This window comes from Halichoerus grypus, chromosome 3, assembly GCF_964656455.1.
Source record: "Halichoerus grypus chromosome 3, mHalGry1.hap1.1, whole genome shotgun sequence".
Lineage (NCBI taxonomy): Eukaryota > Metazoa > Chordata > Mammalia > Carnivora > Phocidae > Halichoerus > Halichoerus grypus.
In genome coordinates, this window is record NC_135714.1 from 193,418,074 (window position 1) to 193,437,870 (window position 19,797).

Consider the following 19,797-nt stretch of genomic DNA (forward strand, 5'->3'; position numbering starts at 1 on the left):
AGTGAATGCTTGTATTTCATAAAATGTTATTATTTGGCAAGAAGGGGGGATCTGTGGTGAAGTAAATTTGAAAAAATTGCCTACTCTACCCTCTTCTTGGTAATGTATGAAACACGTAGAACATAGAACCTTTTTCTTCCTCCCACATGGAGCAATGACACAGAACTTTGAAAATGCAGAAATCATTAATGGTGTCTTAAATAGCACACGAGAGTCTGTCAGAGAAACTGATCAACAAGAAAGGTCAGGAGAAAGCCTCAAGGCAGTCTCAGAAGTCGCTAGATATGGAAGTCAAGATAGGAGACCAGCTGGGGTCTACCTGAGTAATTAGCAACCAAGAAGCTAAAGATGTTGGGGGCTCTCACATTTCCAGGGCTGGATTTGCGGTCTCCTTGGCTACTGAGTGGATCTCCTGGGTAGGGTCAAGGCAGAAGACCCATAGTAATCAGTTTGGAGACCAGGGAGGGACTGTTATCCTCCCAGGAGAAAGAGCCTGTTTTCAAGCTGGGCAGCCTCCAAGGGCCACCATATCCCAGGCACTGTGTACTACTCACCAGCAGTAACCACATGAATTGGCCTATAGCTAAGATAGCCCCAGATATAGAGCTGACCAATTATGAATCCCATTCTTGCCATCACCACCCCAAACATTGCGGGGAGCAAGTCACCCCCACAGAACTGCACAAGGAGAAAACAATACCCCTCCCTCCGTTCCTTCTTGCAATAATTCCACTTCCACGAAACCCATTAAGATGGGCCTTTGAGGCATAGGAAGGCTCAAGCTCTGACAAATTGGAGAGGAAATAGGTTTGAAATACTTAGAAACTGAGATGTAACAAATTTAAAAGTTGAGATTTTTTTTTTCTGGAGGGAAGAGGGAAGGGACAAGGTCTGTATTATTAACTATTGAATAAATAGTCTTCAACATATGGTTTGTAAATCATGTGTGTTATATGATCCTGTCTCCTACCTACTCTGCTTTCTTTTCCTTGCCCACAAGTGCTGGAAAACCACACACACATGATGAACTAGAATATTGTGTTACAAACTAGTTTGTGCAAAGCTGAAGAGCACCACACGCACAGCAGATGCGCAGAGCTAGAACTTTGGAATAGCTCTGTGTCTATAGAGTGCTGTTTCCAACATATCCAAAGTGCTGGCCACCCCTACAGCTTATTGCCATGCTAAATAGGAACATTTAGAACATAGTTGTCATACAAATACCTCCAAATAACCCAACGCTCTATTTGGGCGGGTAATCTTTTTCACATTCATCTTGCCTTGAGAACTGAGTGGTCACCCACTGTACGCAACCCAGTGATGTACCAGGTGGAGAGCCACAGAGTCCCGAGAGGCTCAGGTTAGCCAGGGCTGGCAGCCAGCCCATCCCAGCAGACTTCCTTGTCTTGAGGGATAGCAGCATGCTGGAGGAATGAGTGCTGGGCTCTGTTTCCTAGGGCAGTTTCTGTTTCTCTGTTTCTAGAGAAGTTTTTCTTTTTCCCTTTTCAAGCAACATGACAAAGCTCTGGAACACTGGGGAATAACATCTTTACCTTAGAGCACAGCATTTAGAAAGGGGGAGGTTGGTGGTGGGGGGTGAGGTGGTAGTATGTATATGTGTGTGTGTATCTTTGTGTGTATGTGTGTTTAGCAAAGGCATTGGGCTCCCCTAGACAGAAAAGGCTACCAAGAACTGGAGGCCCAGGAAAGTGGCCCCGGGCTAGGCCTCTATCTGGTGTGACCTGATACCACCATATTGTTCAATTGGCACCATTCATACTATAGTCTACATAAATGGCCTTGAACTCCCAGGGGATGACATTCACATAATCTACCAGTGAATGATGCTTCTGCAGTTGGGGAGTGAAGGCCTACGCAGGATGGAACCAGGCCAGTGCAATTGTCTTGTGGGGTCTTCATACTGTCAAAGTTAACAGGGCCACCAGAAACATCCCCTGTGAATAGTGGTTGGAAAGATGGAGATCCACCATTTCTAAAACTAGTTAGGGCTTGAAATGAGACAGAGAGAAAAAAGAGAAGAAAAGCAATAGGCCAGATGATACTGATTGCCTGTGGAAAGCAGTAAGATAATTTAGGCTCTCTTGCAAAGAAAAAGAAGGCACCTTCTATAAACAACCTATATAGATAGATAGATAGATAGATAGATAGATAGATAGATAGATTGATTGATTTAGAGTGGGGGCAGGGAGGAGTAGGGGGAGAAGGAGAAAGAGAATCTTAAGCGGGTTCCACACCCAACGCAGAGCCCGATGTGGAGCTCGATCTCACCTCCCTGAGACCATGACCTGAGCTGAAACCAAGAGTTGGACCCTTAGCCAACTGAGCCACCCAAGCGCCCCTAACCTATGCATTTTTAGAACATGTCTCATTACCTTCTTACAAAGTAGAATAAAGGATTGACATTTGTGGGCCAACACAGTTAAGACCACTTTACATGTAGCAGCTTATTCATGTAAGAATGTGACTCAAAGGAATTATGAATTCTGTTGGTGTGTATGTTTAGGCAAAGATGTATTAATTATTTATCTTTCCATCAGATAGCCCCAAAACAAGGAGCAAGTTTTAGACTCCATAGCTTACCTCTTGGTTTCTGCTCAGCTCTATCTCAAATTCCTAGCTATAATTTGAGGAGTGCTTAGAGTTCACCCAAGTGTGCAAACACTGGCATGCATATGCATGTGGGCACACACAGGCATTTCTCCTGATCAGTACTGCTTATAGAGTGTCTTTTCCACTCTGCTATTATTCTGAGAGGCAGAGAGAATGGGATACAGGATAGATACGCTTTTGAAAGAAGGCAGTTAAAAACTGAGGGTTGCTGGAGTGGGGGGTGGGGTGGGAGGGATGGGGTGACTGGGTGATGGACACTGGGGAGGGTATGTGCTCTGGTAAGCGCTGTGAATTGTGCAAGACTGTTGAATCTCAGATCTGTACCTCTGAAACAAATAATGCAATATATGTTAAGAAAGAAAAAAAGAAGAAGAAGAATGTAGCAGGAGGGGAAGAATGAAGGGGGGGAAATCGGAGGGGGAGAAGAACCATGAGAGACGATGGACTCTGAAAAACAAACTGAGGGTTCTAGAGGGGAGGGGGGTGGGAGGATGGGTTAGCCTGGTGATGGGTATTGAGGAGGGCACGTTCTGCATGGAGCACTGGGTGTTATGCACAAACAATGAATCATGGAACACTATATCTAAAACTAATGATGTAATGTATGGGGATTAACATAACAATAAAAAAATTAAAAAAAAAAAAAAGAAAGAAGGCAGTTAAGATTGACCTACGGACAACATTTTGGCAAAGGGTCCAGCTCAGCCAAGAAGCTGCATGGTTCTGTAGAAGGGCTAGTCCAATTTCCATGTTTGATCTGGGCATTGCCATCCAGGGCTCATAAAGCTTTATTGACCCAAGTCATATCCATGGTAGATGCTACCTCGGCACCTAGACAACCTCTAGCGTAGAAGAAAAGAGAGGGCAAAGAGAATTCATGTCTTCAACACCCACCTGCTAGCATTGTGTCAAAGGCGCTATCGCCATTGACCCATTCTGCTGTTACAGCTACTGTATTACACAGGTGTGTCATCTTCCTCCTCTTACAAAGAGTCCTCCTCCTCTCCCAAAGTTAAGCACCTTGCTTCAGGTCGCACACAGCTAGTAGGTGGTGGAGCCGGAGCCCAGGTCTGAGAGAGAAGTGCATGGACGCTTCAGAGTCAACTTCACAGCTCTCCTCCTGGTCTGCACCCATACCTCTGAGGTGCCCTGAAACCGAATCAGACCGACAGGATCGGGGGGTTGGCTCCTTCACAAGTCACCCCTGTGGGGCTGTGCTGGGCTTGGGGCTCATGAGCGCCTGAGGTGGATCGGCAGCCTTTGTGGTCTGCTCGCTGCGTGACGTGTTCAGCAGCACACAACCCCAGTCATGGGCGCGCTATGTACCATGCCACCGCACATGGGGACAGGGAAGCAACACCCCTGTCCACACAGCCACCACAAAAAGCAGTTTGTGATCACATCACTTAATCCGTCCTCCTGGAAGTTCTGTTTGTTGGATAGTCATGCTCCGTTGGGCAGGCAAAGGGGCATACCAGTGGTGACAGCTCCGTGCAGCCCTGACCGCCTGGAGGGACTAGGAGGCTGCTCCCAGGTGCAGGTGCCTGATGAAGCCTCTCAAAAGGGTTGGTCAAGCAACAACTGGGCCCCGGGAGCGGTGGACACAGCTGCTGTCTATTGTCAAGCTCCAGGTTACGGAAAACAGCTCCAAAGGAATTCTTTTAGGATCCCAGAACCTCAGTGGCTGCTGGTGCCTATAAAGGAGTGGATGGATGACGAGATGGTTCTTTCCACAGACCATGGGGCAGCTGGGGCAAATGTCCTGGCCTTTGTCCCTCCTCCCCCTGGACTCTGAGGGAAGGGGCTCAGCACACAGGCAAAAGCCATCCAGGCACATCTGGAAGGAAGAGAGAGATGCAAGGCATCTCCTTCCCTTTGCCTCCCTTTTGCTATGTGTCAAGCACTTTATAAACATCAGCTCATTTCATACCCAGTGTAGCCCTCTGTGGAGGTTTTTCACACGGTACATTGAGGCTTCCAGATATTTTTGCTGTTCTTCTGAGACCTCCAGGATAGCGAGGTTCACATCTTTGAGCTCAGATTTGTCTAATTCCAATACCCTATCAATGTATAATTTTCCAAAATTAAGCCTCTGTCATGTGCTCACTACATATGTATATGAGAATTATGCCGAGGTTCAAATTCCTTTATTGCTGAGGGAATCCAGGGACGACCAGGCTGGTTAAACAGAGAATATGAGAAACACACACGTGAAGGAAAAGAATGATGGAGGACGATGGCATACGATTATTGTGAGATGCAGAAATGCTTCACGACTTAGAGGACAATCAGACCGTGATCTTTGGGACTGCTTTCTCCATCAGGCAAAAATAACCTTCATCTTACTGGTTTCCTACAAGTTAACAGCTAAGTTTACACATTCCGGGCTCAAGTTGGTCATAAAGTCTGGTGACCTGTAAACAAGTTTATCAGACACTGTTCTTGTAGGACACAGGAATGACAGGCAGCTGTTTTGGGGGCCTAATTTCTAAGTTTTAGATCATTTTTCTTAACAGTTGATAACTTCAACCATCCCTTTGAATTGCCCCCCATTTCTCTCTCCCTAAGTCTTCTCTTTCCAACTCACTTCAGTAAGGAAAATGGATGTGAGGTTATGAACTTTTACACTGAAAAGAGATCTGGACAGCATCCTAAGATGATGGAGGACCTGGGTGTCCCTGAAAGCCTGGGGCTGGGGGCTCCTTGCAGCTCTCAAGTACTGGGCTGACAGCCACATGTCTTTGGCTCAGTTCCTGGACCCCTAAAGCTATAAATTATAAATGGCCAACCATAGGTCTGCAGGCATTTCCACCCATCGCTCCTCACCCAACCACTCCATTACAAATGAGCTGACCTGTGATGGAGACCAGATCCATGTGGAAAACACCTGGCGACCAAGAATCTGTCCGCTGAACTCCAAACAGGCGAGAGTGCTCAGCCCTTGAAGACTCGGGTCCCTAATGAATCGACGAAACTCCAACCTAGAAGTCTTTTCCGAAGGCACATGCATAAATCCCTGAATCGCCAGCATCCCAAATCCAGTGTTCCTGGCACCTGGGGTTGACAGCTCCTTCAAAGAAAGCCATCAGGTAAATCTGTGATACGGGGTCCCTGATCACACAGAGATTTTTAGATATGGTGCAGAGCCTGAAAGAAACCAGCCAAGTGGTTGCTGCGTTAAGGGAAGTATCTACAATGCAGTGACCTAAAAGCATGTCATTGAACTTCAATGCAACGGTCAGCCTGTTTGTGCAATTCTCCCCCCATGCAGGCCCCACCCTGGAAGTGTGCACACTTGAACACAGGATACACTGCATGAATCCGCACATCTGGGGAGCTACAGAGGCAACCGCATAAAGCAGCTAAAGGCTGAGGCTCATCTGAGGGAAAGATTTTATGGAAGGTTCCACTGTATTCATTAGTTTATCAGTGTAATGAACACGGGCCCCACAAAAGTTTAGGGATGTGTATGAAAGTGACATTACCTAGCGAGAACTTTTCCCCACCGCCCACACCCTTGCAGGCCCCTGCAGTGACTTTTTGTTCTCTGCTGTCTATAGATGGATGAGTCATTCACACATTAGCGAGTATGAATACTGATAATATCACTTTTGAAAAACACCTAACCCAGTCCCCATTGTGGAGAAGGGTGGTATTTGTTAAAGAAGGGCTGGTTTGTTGTGTTCTAAAAAGAGAAAACACTTGACTAGCAATTTCACTTAACTTGAAACCAATGTGCTCTCAAAAACATAAATGAAATGCCCCTCAGGGTACACAGTAGAACATCACAGCATCATTAAAGGACGTGCCGTCTTGGCAAGTATGACCATAATGAAGGAAGATGCTAATCAGATTATCCCCTGAAAACCGCCCCAGTGCAGTGAATGCAGTAGATGCGGACTTTCAAAAGCCCAGGCTGGTAGAATGTTCTGATCTTGGAGATTCACGTTTCCAGTTCTAGCTATGTCTCTGTGAGACCTTGAGCAAGTCCTAGAATCCTTTCTGGCCTATTTCCCCATCTGCAAAATGTGCAGATGCTTTTCTATAGGGACGCTTCCCACAGTAGTTCCAGAAATCCAAGACACACCCAACCCACAGACATGGAGCGCTATCCGTCAAGAAGGGTAAGAGTCTTATAAGAGAATAAGGACCATTTCCATAAGAAGGTTAAGCAGAATGCTGCCCCATTGGTGTGGACCGTAGAGTTTTTAGTGGTTGTCGTCAGGGTTTTGGAGTCAGCCCAACGTGGGTTTGAGTCCTGGTCCCATCTCTCACTGGCTGTGTGAGGCAGGCAACTCTACTGAGCTCTCTGTTCAATGTATCCCTGTCTTAAAGGGTTGCTGTGAGGATTAAATAATGAATGAAAAGCCTTCGACATAGTGCCTGACCCAGAGCAACTGTCATTTATTGAGCGCTTACTATTAGTATACTTTCAACTATTATAGAGCTCCAACTGTATGCCAAATACAGTAGGCTACAACTGAGCTACAGTGGAGGATGAATCGCCATCCCCCCCAAAGAATTCACAGCTTAGAGAGGGCGAAGGAACATCAGCAGGCCACTGCAGCCTGGCATGGAAGAGCATTACCAGGAGATGAGCCTAGAGGGCCCGCAGGAGCACCCAGAGGGCCGCCCAGCAGAGCCTGGGGCATCAGAGCCAACTTCCTGGAAGGGGCACCATCTCCCCTGAGACCTGGAGGATGAGTAGGAGCTGTTTTTAACTCTGGCCGTGCAAACCACCCTCTCTGAACTACCGGGAGGCAATTTTCCCTCCTCTGTGGATTGCAAGACCCAAGGCAGAGCAGGCTCTGAGGACGCACATTCTTTTATTGCTCATGTTCCAGGTGTTGGGGCAGCCACATCAGAAGACACCATGCCATCTCATTTGTGTGTGTGTGTGTGTGTCTTTAAAATATAGTTTTTCGAGAGAAATAAGGCAATCCACCAAGAGTATCAACTATTAGCTCTTGTAAAGTCCAAGCAAAGGAATGAGCTGTAATTTCTTTTGCATTACTTCAACTTTTGTCAGTTACTATAACGGCTCCCACCATTAACATCACCATCATCATGATCATTGTTCAGCTCGGGTGCTTTGGGAGGAGTTGTGCGCAAAGCTTGAGCTGGGGCAGGAGGGACGGTGGAGAGCACTGCGTGAAGGAGGGAGGTGCATTACACGGCATTTTTTTTCTCCCTTCCCTGACTCCGCAGGCCTCCTACTCCAATGGAGATCACTTGTTCCTGGTCATTCTTAGCCCAGCATCAAGGGCTTGGATTATTAGTACTCTGCCATTATCAGTATTATCAGTACTCTGGCCAAGAAGGAGAGTTTCTCCAGAACCAGCGTCTTCCTGGGACCCAGGGAAGTGTGGTCACTGTTAGAATTCACTCTATATCCACACTGGAGCTGGCCCTTCATAGAATAAATGTCCCCATTAGAATAAGTGTCTGCTGAACACTAACCTGTTTGCCTCCCCCAGGTTGCCCTGGTAAAGCTTGTTCTTATTCTTGCCAGTGGGTTAAACACACAGTCTGCTGTTTTATTTAGACACTTCCTTCAGGTCCAGCAATAATCGAAGTCATTATTTGAATGATTGCTTCTAGTTGTTCTGATCTTATGACAGCAGCGGGTGGTAGAGTAGAGCTATGAGAACTGTCCTCTGCCTGTTACCAGCCCTTCCAACTCTTGGGGCACAACGAGCGATGCCACAGGAGCCCAGAGGGGAGATGCCCCATAAACATGCTCTCTGACTGTTGCACTGAGGTGCTCAGGACTGGCATGTCTTGATGCCGTAGTCGTGTTTCCTCCCTTAGAGATCACCGTGATCATTTTAAGGTGTCAGCTTTGCCTGGCCCACAGGTCAGGGATCTGGGGACGCCAGTGCCCTCACAGAGGACTGCTGAGTGGAGGGGGAGAAGGCAGTGAGGGCCTCCCTCAACTGCGTCTCTCTCACTCTGCTCCCTCCAGGAGTGGCCGGGCGGACCTGGCAGCCATATACCATGAGCGCATCGATGTGGAAGGCCACCACTATGGCCCCTCGTCGCCTCAGCGGAAAGACGCCCTGAAAGCCGTGGACGCTGTCCTGAAGTACATGACCAAGTGGATCCAGGTAACTGAAACCAAGGACCATGAGGCTGATCTTCCCTCTTGTCACTTCCTGTCAGTTTCCTTGGCGGTCATAACCCTTCAACATTTTCCTTCTTACTGGTGTTAGCGGACGAGGTCAGCACCAGGCTGGGGTGGGTCTCTTTTCTTCCCACAACCCCTTGTCAGATACCAGGAGCTCCCTTGTTTTACAACCAGCCCAGCGGGACTGAAATGACCAGATTCGCATTCTTACCTGGCTTAGCTGGCCAGATGGCCCAGTTCTTTACCAAACCTAGTAAGTCTGTGAACCAGGTTCAAGCAGGCATGGAGACCAGACCTGGGTTCTGTCCCTGATCCTGCCACCCACCCCCTTGCTGGATGACTCTCAACAAGGTAAAACTTTTGTGGGCTTTATTTTCCACGTTTGTAAAATGGGTCGGTGACCGCTCCCGTCTTACCACACACGTCTGCTGAAAGAGCGGAAGGAAATGAGAACAGAGAAAGTAGCTTGAATGGCTCAAGCCCAGGAGGGATGATTTCTAGCACTACTGGAAAGGGGATGTGCTTTCACCTCGCCCTCCTCGAGTACTTCTATGGTGATGTCCCACTGGTCCCATCAGGGCAGAAAAGTTTATGATTGAGGAAGTATCCTTTCCCCCATAACTTACAGTTTAAAACACTTGTTTACAAGACCTTCCAGAGTGAGCGCATCTCTGCCTGGGAGCTGTCCTGACAGCTTTTGTCCGCCTACAGGAGCGGGAGCTGCAGGACCACCTCAATGTCATCATCTTCTCAGATCATGGAATGACTGACATTTTCTGGATGGACAAAGTGATCGAGCTGAATAAGTACATCAGCCTGAACGACCTGCAGCAAGTGAAGGACCGAGGACCCGTCGTGAGCCTCTGGCCAGCCCCTGGGAAACACTCTGAGGCAAGAAGCGCCATGGGGGGGGAGGCGGATGGATGATCACTCTGTGCTTGGTCTTTGCCCTGGGGCTTTAGCACTGAAGTAGAGAGCTGTGCCAGAGCTGGGCCTCCCGAGGCATGTGACTTACTTTGCTGCTCCCTTGACCTCTGCCAAATCACTCATCCTCCTGTGTCTGTCTTCTCTTCTCTGAAATGGGCATGATGGTATCCACTGCACGGATGTTAGTGGAAATCAAATGAGATAAAGGATGTGCGGTGCTTAGCATGTTAAGCTCTTAGCCCTTTAGTACGGCTATTTTATTATTGGCCCAAATGCGGCACTTCTCAGGCAAACCTGGGGGATATCGGATGCATACAGAGAATGCTCTTTCCCTGGAACAAAGCTGCCCATCTGATCTGTTTTCGTAAGGGAACTGGAGATAAGAAGGTGATGAATGAATAGGGGCTGAGGCCGTGGGTGCCATGCGTCAGCTCCTTATCTGAGGAGGCACGCTGCTTAGGTGCAAATCCCAGCCTGATCATGGACTGGTAACCCATAGCTCCCTGTCCCAGACCCTCTGCTTCTTCTGAGTCCATGCGGTTGGCGATGCCATCATAGCTGTCCTCCTGGGCTGCTGGGAAACCCACAGAAGCATGCTGGGCCCACCTCAAGGACGATGTATGTGCCACTTATTACAATGATCATCATCACAGGGGGGGTTCCCAAGAGGGTGCTCCCCACAGTCACTGCCCTCCAGGAGCTGAGCACTCTGAGATAGCTAGACTTTACTTACCCTTCTCTCCAAACCATAATTATCTGCAGTACTTGGTAAATCATGATGGGAAAATGAGGAACAAGCAGCATCTTTGTCCACCTGCTTCGCCCCATGTTGCCTTGTCACATGCCAGGGCAAGCTCTGGGTCTTCTGCCCGCTCCCAGAGACAATTTTGTGCTCTGGACCAGGAAGCGGGTCTCTTCCTTGGGGGACGCTCAGACTGCTGCCCGTGGAGGTGCCAACCCCAGGGTCCCAGGAATTGGCCTAGGGAGGGCCTGACACCTCCACCTATCCTCATAGCAAGGATGTGGTTGACAACGGACGCTCTTTGGTATGGATGGACACTGCGTGCAGGAGGCCGGGGTCTCTCCGCTGGCCCTTTCGACCTCCTCCTGCCCACTACCATAGGAAAGTCTGAGATCTGTCTGGGGATTGAGCAGCACAGTTGCCAAGAACGCCACTCCTCCCCAGCCTTGTCCCATTTCCTAGGTGGACGTCCCTTTTTCTCAAGTCCCATGGTCAGGAAGTGGAGGTGCTGACCATTGGTACAGCAGCCCCATGAAATCCCTTAATATGAAGCCGGGAGGAATACTCTACACATTGGCAGGTCCCACAGCAAGTGGCTTCTTGCAAAGAAGTTCTGTTTTCTTGGCAAGGAAGATAATCTGCATTTCCAACTTGGCGCTCAGGGACGTGCTGCCTCCAGAATGCTTGAGCATCAGCAGCTTACGAGCTGGGAAGAGCTTCTTCCAGCACGACGTTCATGAAAGCCAGAAGCAGTTGGTGGATTATTCAAGAATGGGGGCTGTGTTTGGGTGACAGTTCGTCATGTGACGGACACAACAGTTTGTGAGACCTGGTATGTGTCATCAGATTTTTCACGTATCCAAAATCTTCCTGCAAACGCATCCTACTTCCCTTAAGAACTATGGATTTTCTCAAGTAGGAAATCATAACTCATGGGGTCATCAGAAACTCTCTACTAAAAAGCCTGAAGGCTAATTATTCTCCAGATCTGAGTTGAAAAACTCAATTTTACATTCAGTTCTACCCAGGAATATGTGTCTGATTTGGCTGAGGGCCAACAAGTCAACATCATCCAGTTGATTTTAATGTCAGCCATAAATATTTAAGCTGCTGCTAAATATTGGAAATATGTACAGAGTTTACACCCTCATCATGAAATCAGTAGTGTAATGAACGGCAGACAATTACTAATACTTTTAAGATTCAGGTGTAGGAAAGACATGCTCTAGGTCAAGAGCAAATCCCCTCCCTTTGATCTCGTGGCATTTAACAGCAGGTGGACCAATTCCTCATTTGCCTTTTAATTTTACTATAGCATTTTTGACGTATATAAGCTTTTGTAATTTATTAACTACTGAGTAGACAAATTATTATAAAATATTGAAAAGTATAAAGGGGCGCTTTATATTTACTAAACATCTAAGAAGTAGGACATTACCGTTGATAATGGTATTTCTTGTATATCCTTCCCAAACCCCGCCACCTTTCCTGCCCCATCAAAGGAAGCTACTCTCTTAAATTATAAGTTATCATTTCCATAATTGTCCTTATCGTTTTATCATGTGTGTTCTTTAGTTTTATAGTTATTTGAACTTCACATAATAATAACCCTGTCTGTATTCTTCTGCAACTTGCTTTATTTTGCTTCTCAAACTGAGAGCCCTGCGACGCTTGCAGGTGTTCTGTGTAGGTGTAATTCGCCTCTCTTCGCTGCTGTATAGTATCCCACCACAGAACCACACGAGTCATCTTTCCCTTCCACTGTTGCTGGGCATTTGGGCTGTTGAGTCTGCAGTCTCTATCCCTCTATGTGTCTCCCGGTGCACGAGTGGGAAGGGTTCCCGCTAGGTCCCTAGGGGCTACCTTATTAGATCACGGGGTGTGTGGATCTTCAGCCTTACGAGATGAAGCCACCTTGTTTTCTGAGACATACAAAAGTTTCTCATTCTTATGTAGTCAAACCTGGCAGGTGTTTTGGTCATTTCTTTCTTTGGTCCGTAAAGTTCTCCCTCTCCTCCAGGTGCATTAAATGTTCACACATAGTTAAGAAAGAGAATGCCAAACTGGTGACTCTTTTGTCTTTGCAGATATATAACAAACTGAGAACAGTGGAACACATGACTATCTACGAGAAAGAAGCCATACCAAGCAGGTTCTATTACAAGAAAGGGAAATTTGTCTCTCCTTTGACCCTAGTGGCTGATGAAGGATGGTTCATAACTGAGGTAATTATAGAATTACGACGTGTTCATTATACAAATTCTATCAAACACCCAAAGGTAAATAATTACTCTGCTTTTGCACTTAAAGGATTTTGTTTTCACTTAAGTGTCCTTCATGGCCTCACTTCCACCTTTAGAGACGCCAAAGACTTGGTCAGGTGGCTTTGTAAACACACACCATAGACGTGGACCCAGAGTCACAGTTTAGACTTAGTGGCTCCAGACTCGATATATTAACAAACTGCCCTTAACTCAATTACCCAAGCTTACAATGTAACCTATTCAGTTTAAAGTGCAACAATTACTGTGAACCAAAGCAATCGCTTCAGGGCAGTGAAAATCAGGGAGAGGCTCAGCTTTGCTTTCACCTTTAAGAGAAATGTTTGGCAAACACAACTCCAGCCAACCCCGTTCCCCAGTTAGCCAACTTGATTTTGCAGAGGAGATTATCTTGTGTTTAGGGTCCAAACCCTCATTGCCTCGCACACGAATGACTTCAGCAGCTCCTGCCCGCCTGCCTTGACTGCAAGCTCACCAGGCTCTTGGATCAACTTCTGATCACGGGCCAGTGTGGGAGGGCCCTGGCCTTCAGGGGAACTGCGGTCAAGGCCGATCTAGAATCAGTTGACGGAGAGGGCGGGTTTTATCATAGACATGAGTTTGAAGATGGCTTGCAAAGAGACCAGCCTTCAGGGTGAAAGAGAATGGCAGGTGTTGGCACATGGGGGCCGTTGGTCGATGCCAATGAAGTCTAAGGCCTAGGACTAGCATTTATCTGCCAGAGAGAGTGCAGGTTTTGATCAGCAGAAATATGGATCAGGCAAATGGGTGGAAGGAAGTCTAGGAACCTAGGTGTGGAAAAATGAGTGTTCCTTGACATGAAATTTGGTCACTGAGGAGAACTGAGTCATTCCTGTGTGCTCTCAGAGAGAAGCATCTGGTCACCAAGGAAACAGAACAGACCCAGTCTGAGCTGTCAGTCTACACAGTCCTGAGGCCAAGTGGGGCCCATCGAATCAGCAGACTTTGGCTTCCACACCATGTGATTGCAAGTTTCCAAGAAGGTCCCTCTGCCTCCTCATTCTTCTTTCTTCACTTTAGCACACTGTTCGATGTTTGCCTGGAGTGAGATTATTCCAGGCTCACAGAATTTTCATGTACAGTGATTTGCTCACAGCTTTGCATTGAACACACGAGCAGTCAATTGCGTCACCTGGGTAGGTGTCTATACGACTATTTCCATAAAGCCAACTTTCCCAAGTCGTTCAAAGGGGCTGACGTTTTGAAACTTTCTCAGTTTAGGAAATTCTGGTGGAATGACTTTGACTTTTTCAAAGCAAAGAGATGAAGAGGGCCAGTCTAGTTACCTGTCACTCATTTCTTAGCATGATTATGAGCATCTACTCTTTCCTTTCTCATATTTAGCTGAAATCAAGTGCACTGAGAGGCTGGTTCATGGTGGGGAGGGCGATTGAGGTGATTTGGAGTAATTTATGGGAAAGTAGTCTTAGGTGGGAAGAGTGACAAAGCCAGAGACACTGCACAACTAATGAGAGGCCATCTCCATTCCAGTGGGAGAGACTCTGAACCCTCCAGTAGGGTAGGATGGGCACCAGGAAAGCTGCTCTAGCTCTGAGTACTTTCTGGAAGGTAAGAATCTTGGCAGTAGCACATCCAGCAAGGAGATGTACATTTCTCCAGTGAGTCACTAAAACACAGTGGTGGGGGACCAGGGGGGTATCAGCAAGATGCTCTTGGTTATAAGTCATACACAACTTGAATACATGTGCCTTAAATAATAAAGACTTTTACCTCATATAACTGGAAGTCGAGATAGACAGTTCCAGGGTTGGTTCATCCAGCAGCTCAATCGCATCAATCATACCAAGGCTCCGAGTTAGCTCTTCTGCAGTTCTTCTGGCTTTCTCTTCAGGGTCACAAGATGGCTGCTGCAGCCTCAAGCATCACATCCCTTCAGGTCATCCCAAAGCAGAAAAGAAAGGGTGTAGCTTCTTCTTGTATGTCTCCTACTTTTATTAGGGAACAAAGAATAGAACCCCAGAATAAGAGGCAGATACCGGTTTCATGGGACTCTGACAATTATAAAATTTGGAGGGGTCTCTCTTTAAGAAAAGAATATGTAATTACGAATATAAAATTAGGTATAGGGACTTAGAAGAAATGCATGAGAGTGAGAAGCCCTGATGCTTAAGCTTCTCTAACTGCACTGTTAATCCACTCCTGCCTAGACCCCGCTAGCAAGCCGCCCCTTAGGTCTCATCCAGAAGCAGCAGTGTGGCTAGAAAATTCCTGCCTCGAGTCCGCTTTGGTCCTAAGATCTAGCACCATACTGCAATGCGGACCGGGAGGCCACGGTCACAAGACAGATGTGATACAGAGGCTGCAGAATGAGGCACGCAAGGTCCCTGAAACTTAGGTCACAAAGAAGAGGAGGTGAGAGGAGAATGAGGACAAACGTTCTGGCTAGCTGGGGGCGGCCCACTCAAAAAGCCCAGTGACAAATCTGATGGGGCCTCATCCCCAACCTCCCAACACCCCTCCCCTCTGCACTGAGTGTCCAGGTACCTCCTCTTCTGCAGGAAGCCTGCCAGCTTCTGTGTCTTCTGAGAGCCAGCCACATGCTGATTACACACCATATTATATACTACGTTACATTACTTTTGTAATTACACAGTACACATACATATGTTTGTGTGAATCAGAACTCAGTCAGGGAGTTAACAGGGGCTACCCAGTTAACTGTATGGCTTAAGAAGTTGGGGAGAAGCCACCAGAACAGAAAGGAAGAATGCCTAGCAATTGATGATTACTTGAAAAGCTTTTTAAAAATATATAATTATTTCAAGAGGGAAACTTGGGGTGATTTTTTAAATATTTGAAGCAGAAAGTGGTTTTTTTTTTTAAAAGAAAGAAACCAGAAGGAAGATCAATAGGACGTGAAAAAAATAAGATTCTGAATAATTTAGTGTTGACCCATTAAATATCGGGACTATCAATGTTATCTTGCCCTGCTTTAATTACTAATGAGGGGTGTTATAGAGAGAATCTTCATTGATCATGCCTGGTTCATTAGAAACTTTACAATGACTCCTCCCCACATTTCAATGACGTGAACATAAAGCCATTTTACCTTCTGCAGGTAATAAATCTATCAGGAAAATTTTCTTCTTAAAATTTTGGTCAACAACAATAACAGCTATCTTGAATGAAGTCCCCTCCCTTCTTGGTTACTATTTCTGTTCCTCTCAATGACTCTGCATGGAGGATATTGTTAGTCCTGAAAGTAACACACCACAACATGGAACACAAATGTGGTTCTGAGCTTCCTAGCAGCCAGTTCAAAGAGGGAAGGACAATCAATTACATTAATGTAACTTAGAGTGTCTGTCACATAAAAACACAAATGTTTCTCTGAAAAATCATGGTTGTCCCTGAGTCCTGAGAGAGATCAGATGTCTTTCAGTCACTCCTTTTTGTACCTTAGTTTCTTAGCCTGAATGAATACCTTTATCATTTTATGAATCCTTGAATTCATGGGCTTTTTTCCCCAAGACTCACCGGTAAAAATTATAGTTTCGGATTCTACCTTGATAGAACATGGGGTTTTATCTCTTTGTCTTCTGAAAAACCCTAAAGACAAATGTCCGTTTGTTCCTTGTTGCCTTGGTCTTGTTTCTTTTACATCTTTCTGTTGTTCATTATACTTACCTGACTGCAGAGAATGGAGAACCCCGTTGGCTATCTTTGTTCCCGCTCGGTGCCGGGCTGTTCGTCCCGTCCCCCCACCACCCCACGGCTATTTGCAGAGTCTCTCCCCTGGCGGTAGAAGAACGCTGTGATTTGCTCCGTGACCTGCCCAGCAGGGCGCAGCACCTGCGAGGATGTGTCTCGGGTAGACTGCGCTCGGCGGCTGCCGCAGGGCCAACTTCTCAGGCCTGAAAGCAATCTCTCGGGTCGGACAGCCGAGAAGTCTTTTTTTCTGATTTAGACGCGATTAGAAAAACAGCTGAGTCAGGACAAACGGGTGCTGGCTGGGGCCAACAGAATAGGGTCCCATCCCCCCTTCCTTGCTCTCTGTTCCGCAACACAAAAGATCTGGCTTCCTTGGCAACCGTGCCACGCCCATATAAACACCACCTTTTTGCTACCACTTTACGTTTTGCAGACTCTAAGGCCTCTGCTCTACCGGGAAGACTTAATTGAGTTCATTTTTTTTTTTTTTAATGGTCACTTAGAGAGCTGTCCCTGGAAAAGATAAAGACAGGGAAGCAGATCGAATCTGTCACCTGGAATTGCACGATTACCCCGTGTGACTGCTGTTGGCCTGGGGCTTCCCGCAGCTTGCTCCTGCTCCCGCATTCTTTAGTATATGGGCTGGGTTGCCACCCACTGCCGGTCCCTGGCCCTGGAGCTCCTCCTGCAAGGGCGGCGATCTGAGGCTTCCATATGCCAAGAGGACTGGCCAAACATGAAGGGTGGAACAATCCAGGCCACCCACCTAGGTCAAGCCCTGGCCTGTCACACTGGCCAGGCTCCTTTCTTCAAGGGCTGCCTAAGGGCTGCCCCCACCCTCTCCGTCTCCCTAAGACCTGGTCACTGTCCTGTGGGAACCTCTTTGCTTATGCTTGCCAGGGGTCAAAGGCTACACCCTTCACCAGCCACCCCACCCCACCCATGCTCTACCCCCCCTCCCTCCTCCAGGGGGCACCTGCAATGGGGCTGGACATGGCCTCATCACCATGTGGTGGTCCAAGGGCCCTCCGGAGGGAGGTCCAGTGATGCTGCGTGTCCTTGGCATATGGGATAGTCAGGAACAACACAGGAAAATGCAAAGTGGGCAAATGCTGAGGGCAGTTTCTGCCGAACTTAAGTGCATTCTTCCATTCCCCACCTCCATTCCTCCATCCATATGCAGCTTCCCCCCCTCCCCCCCATCCAGAAGCAGAATGTTCCTCTGAAACCCTTCATAGGCAGACATGGCGCAAGCGAAGAAGCAGTTATCATTACTTCATATGGAAGAATTTTTGAGCATTCCCAGACCCAGAAAATCACCTTGCTTAGGCTTTTCTGATCCCTTAGGTCCCATCTTGCTAGGGATGCACAAAATCAATCGACCTAAAGCACAGGTGCTCACAGACACAGTTCGAAGCTACGGCGGCTTCCTGCTGAATGTGGTTTCCAGGGAAGGAGCTGCTCGGTGCCCCTCTGCTGCTCGGGGTGCGCCGTCTCTATAAAAAACCAATGCTGAACACCATTTTCGCTTTTCACCTTTTCTCATAGAAGAGAAAATCCCCCTCGGATTTCTTTCAGTTAGCTACTAATATAGTAGCTCTTTTGTAAAAGCAAAGTGGTGTAACTCGAACTGTCAAAAAAGCAGGGGATACCTGTACCTAAAAAAATCAGCCAATACTCAGTGGGCTCTGGTAACATCAGTCAGAACCCCTGGGGTGCCCCCTCCTCCTCGACTCCCACCTGCCCTTTAGCCCAGCTCAAACACCATCTCTCCCATGAAACACCCAGCTCTCCCCTAATTTCCTCCATCCTGGAATTCTCATGAAAGCCGGAATCACTCCCCTGCATGCTACATTTGTCCATCTGCTCTTGTACCCTTCCTTCCTGGGCTGGAGGCTCCTTGCAGGCAGCCCTGTGCCGCCTCTGCCTTCGTTTTCCCCCATGGAACCTGGCACGTGGCAGAGGCTCAGTACATGTTTGTGGAATATGAATTACTAAATGAATTAAAAAGTATTAAGGCAGTTGATTCTGGGTTACTTATCACAGGCTGTTCACTTTGTAGGTCTTAAATCAGTAACCAAGTGAACAGAGAGGTCAGCTGAGTCAGGAAAGCCTTTCCTTTGGGCTCATTATTAGTAGTCCGAGAAGAGATTTCAACAGGGAGAAGGTGTTCAAACCAGTGATGACAATTCTCCTAGCTTCAGCGAGCCCACAGCTGGAGCCCAAGTGTGGGACACACCAGCTCTCGCCAGACCCCCCCAACCCCGCTACAGGGGCTAAGTCCTATAGCCTGTCCTAGACGGTATCCCCCTCATGCCACCGTGCTCAGAAAGATAGGATGGGGCCCCAGCCTGGTGAAGGACTGTGAAACATGGTGTTCATTGTTGATCTTCCGGACTCCTGTCTGAGGGGAGAGAAATGCAGCTAATCCAGCCCCAAGCTTCTAAGGGAGGCCAATATTTGTCTCCAGAGGAAAGATTTATTTTGAAAACTGGCAAAGGATATGAAATGCCAGACTCAATTCTAAGGCCTGTGGTCGAATGGCAGTTAGGCCTGGACCCAAAATATTTAGGGAAATCAAGACAATCTGGAAAACGTGGCTTCTGAGTTTTAGTGGCAGCTAGAGTGGTGTTGTCCAGGCCCGACTAATTGAGCTTCAGGAAGTCGGATGTCAAGTGCTGGGAGCTGCTGACTTTCTGGGGGTGATTAGGGTCGTCTGAGAGCACATGCACACCCTTCTCACCCTTGGCACACTTCAGGAAACATGATCCCGGGAAAAAGAAAAAAAAAAGGAGCTCAATCCACGCAGTGCTCTCCAGCCCTTCACTGAACTCTGAGGAATTCTGTTCCTCGTAAGCCCTGCTGGTTTGGCTCTCTGGCCTTTTCTATTCAAAGGATTATGCTGTGTGTGGCAACAGGGCTTTCCAGGGGCGGGCCGGGGCCCGAGGCCTGAGCAGTTAGGTTCCGTGTTAGAAAGGCACAGAAAGAGAGACCTTTAGGGAGACATCCCTTTGCATAGGGGTGTTCCCGACCACCACTCGCACAGGGATCCAAGGACTCCCGCCAACAGGAAGCCTCCCGGGAGAGCAACGGGGGAAATCTAAGAAACAGGGGTCTGTAATAGAAACCATCGCTCAAACTTAACCCTATCAGGGAAAACACCAGAGCCAGCAAACTGTCCTCAGTGGCACAAGAGTTTGAACTGAAGCCACCCCTGACTTGGGTAGTATTGGGTGCCTCTTTCCGCCTGAGATGATATCAGAAGCTTATATTGTATTTTTCCGGGACATGGGAGCTTCCTCTTATAACCGTGTCCTAGGACAATAAAGTAGACTTAATTTGAGATAGATGTTCACATTTTATTTATTTTAATCTGACCAGATTTCCCCTGTGTT

At 47.5% G+C, this 19,797-nt stretch overlaps 1 protein-coding gene across 1 annotated transcript in view; it reads left to right on the plus strand.

The window, feature by feature from the left end:
- The window catches only part of ENPP6 (ectonucleotide pyrophosphatase/phosphodiesterase 6), a 118,217-nt gene that overhangs the window by 84,220 nt on the left and 14,200 nt on the right, over positions 1-19,797 (plus strand). Inside the window, exons 4-6 of the mRNA XM_036071340.2 lie at positions 8,597-8,738; positions 9,470-9,649; positions 12,515-12,652. Coding sequence (XP_035927233.2) covers positions 8,597-8,738; positions 9,470-9,649; positions 12,515-12,652 — 460 coding nt within the window. The remainder of the gene's footprint in view (positions 1-8,596; positions 8,739-9,469; positions 9,650-12,514; positions 12,653-19,797) is intronic.